At 42.5% G+C, this 2502-nt stretch overlaps 1 protein-coding gene across 1 annotated transcript in view; it reads left to right on the top strand.

The window, feature by feature from the left end:
* The window catches only part of CNOT10 (CCR4-NOT transcription complex subunit 10), a 32524-nt gene extending 30719 nt beyond the window's left edge, over nt 1–1805 (top strand). Inside the window, 2 exon segments of the mRNA XM_017818024.1 lie at nt 1–108; nt 1515–1805. The exon segment at nt 1–108 is cut by the window's left edge and continues 25 nt beyond it. Coding sequence (XP_017673513.1) covers nt 1–108; nt 1515–1669 — 263 coding nt within the window. The 3' untranslated portion in view covers nt 1670–1805.
* The last annotated feature ends 697 nt before the right edge of the window (nt 1806–2502 follow it).

The following is a 2502-nucleotide window of genomic DNA, read 5'->3' on the forward strand; positions in this document are numbered from 1 at the left end:
TTTTTCTCCCCACCCTCTTCTTTTTCAATAAGGCTGCTTCGCTGATCCACCCCAAAGAGATCCCTCCAGAAGCTATCCTGCTGGCTGTATATCTGGAATTACAGAATGGTAAGTCTGGAAATGTTCTATCAACCTAAATTTTGGATACAAAGGGAAGAGGGCAGTAGTCATTATTCCTACTCTACAGAGAAATGTGTCATTGTTTTGAATTATACCCTTTAGGCCCTGCCTCCATTTTAGACTGCTATGGATCCACATATCCACACCTTCATTTCCACAGTTTATTGCTGTCCCGTTCTTACACACTCCACATTCATTGCCTGAAGTCTTCTATGCTTTGTGCAGACTTGGATAGCCTATTAAAACCCTTGATGAGGTATATACTATAAAGAGGATTTGAAAGGCTTTCCATTAAAAGACAACCACAATCCAGTTTCCCAAAGAAGCCATGTCAAGGCCTGTGTAGCAAGTATAGCAGCAAAGCTTGTAATATTGACAACTCACTCTTCCAAAATGCTTCCTTTTGAAGGTTCACTGTGTTTGTATGGGGGAAAAACTCTACATAATGGGAAACTGGAAAGGTTGCATCTGAATTCTGCAGCGTGAGCAGACTGGTGCAGCTGCTGATTGAAGCTGTCATGGTTGCAGATCTGTGCCCCTTGGGACTTGATATCCAAGTGTTGTGAAATGTTCTGTTCTCCTTCAGTTGTCTTGCATTGCAGGCAGGCAGAGGACTCGAGTATTTGCATTCAGAATTGAGACTTCTGCAAAGCTTTTCTTACAAAGATATTTCTAAGTTGGAATTTTGGAAACCTTTCTGCAAAAAGATTTATGGAGCAGAAGAGAGTAGAAAGTGGGATTTACATCTCCCACCCCCTTTTAAGTATATAACAAAAAAAGACTGAAGACATTTTTTTGTTCTATAAATGACAACAATCTCTTCTGAAACTAAAACTTCAGTGAAAGAAAAGTATTTGTAAGAGGGAGAAATATTCCTTCAGAACTCAGCATCTTTTCTCCTAAATTGTACAGGTTTAATTTTTAACAAAGAATAGGTTTTCCATTTATGTTGGTGTTTATTTGATGGGCCATGCATACAGTTGAAAATGAGATTTCTGGTTTTAAAAATGTTTTATATACACCCTCAACATTTGCATTACTGTCTGCACTGTCACAATGTGAGGGCATTTTGTGTGAGATCTAGAGTCTCACAACACAGCTGGGAGAGGGAAGAGGTGCCCTTCAGGAATATAGAAGGTGCTCTGGCATCTTCCAGCTCTGAGGTAAAAAACTGATGTCTTCAGCTAAGAATAGGTAGACTCAAGCAGAAGTATTTTTTTCAAGTTAACTGTTTTCTAATGCTTTTCATGTCCATGTCAGCGTTTCACTGACTAGGAAGACTGCTGGAGTCTGTGGGCTGGGCTCAGGGCTGTCTCATCAGCTCTGTCCCTAGAACAGCAATTCATAAATCATAAAATGGTATTTTGTTTTTTTAAATCAAATTTGTCTTGTAGGTAACACACAGCTGGCACTGCAGATCATCAAGAGGAACCAGCTGCTCCCTTCCGTGAAAACACTCTCTGACATGCGGAAAAAGCCTGTTTTCCAGCCAGTCCACTCAATCCAGCCCATTCAGATGCCAGCTTTCACTACTGTTCAAAGGAAGTGAGGTTGTTCTTCAACTTGCTGCTGCTGTGCCCATGAGGGCTTGGGATTTTGTATATTTTTTTAACCTAGGACACCTGAATACCCCAATTGCTGGAGTGTGTTTATGTAAATTTTTAATAAAACATATAACCAAAACCACTTGTTTCTAAAGGTTATTTCATTAACAATGAGAGATGGGTATCTGCTTTGAATGGGAGTGGCACTTTACTTACCAAGAAGAATTGGTTAACCAAGTGTGTAATTCAGCTCTTTTTGAAGAGAAGGGGGGGAGGGAAGTGACTGGAAGGAGAAAATCATTTACTTGAACTAAAGTTCTTCAAAGACCAGTTGAGCTGTTGTGCTGGCTGCTGTGTTTTAACATCTACGAGCCACGATATCCCTCAAAGAAGAGGCCTTTGCCCAACTCGATGTAGCTACACTCCTCTACCCTGCAGCAGCTGGGAGTTGGGGCCCTGCCATTGATGAAGCTGCCTCTTCAGCTGTGGGGGTGGATGATGCCTGAGGGAGAGTGTACTGGTGTGATGGGGGGGTGTCCTGGGTGGGGGGCTGTGCTGTTAGGTGAATGCCCCTTCAACAGTGCTTCCCTCTCACACTGGAGGGACTCTGACTGCTCCTCCTGTCTCTGCAGCAACACAGGGGGCAAGAGCTAAAAGGCTGTTTGCCAAAATAATGGATCAGCACCTGCAAAGCGTTTGTCAGTGCTGAGCAACAGTAGCGCTTTAGCTAGATGGGGGCCTGTTGGCTTTTTTTTTTTTGGTTGGTTTTCTTCTCCCTGGTTTTCTTTGCCCAAAAGAAAGATGTAATGGTGCAGGTACAGTGGAAAAGTGCTTGGCT

The sequence above is a fragment of the Lepidothrix coronata genome, unplaced genomic scaffold (genome assembly GCF_001604755.1).
Source record: "Lepidothrix coronata isolate B3197 unplaced genomic scaffold, Lepidothrix_coronata-1.0 Scaffold64, whole genome shotgun sequence".
NCBI lineage: Eukaryota > Metazoa > Chordata > Aves > Passeriformes > Pipridae > Lepidothrix > Lepidothrix coronata.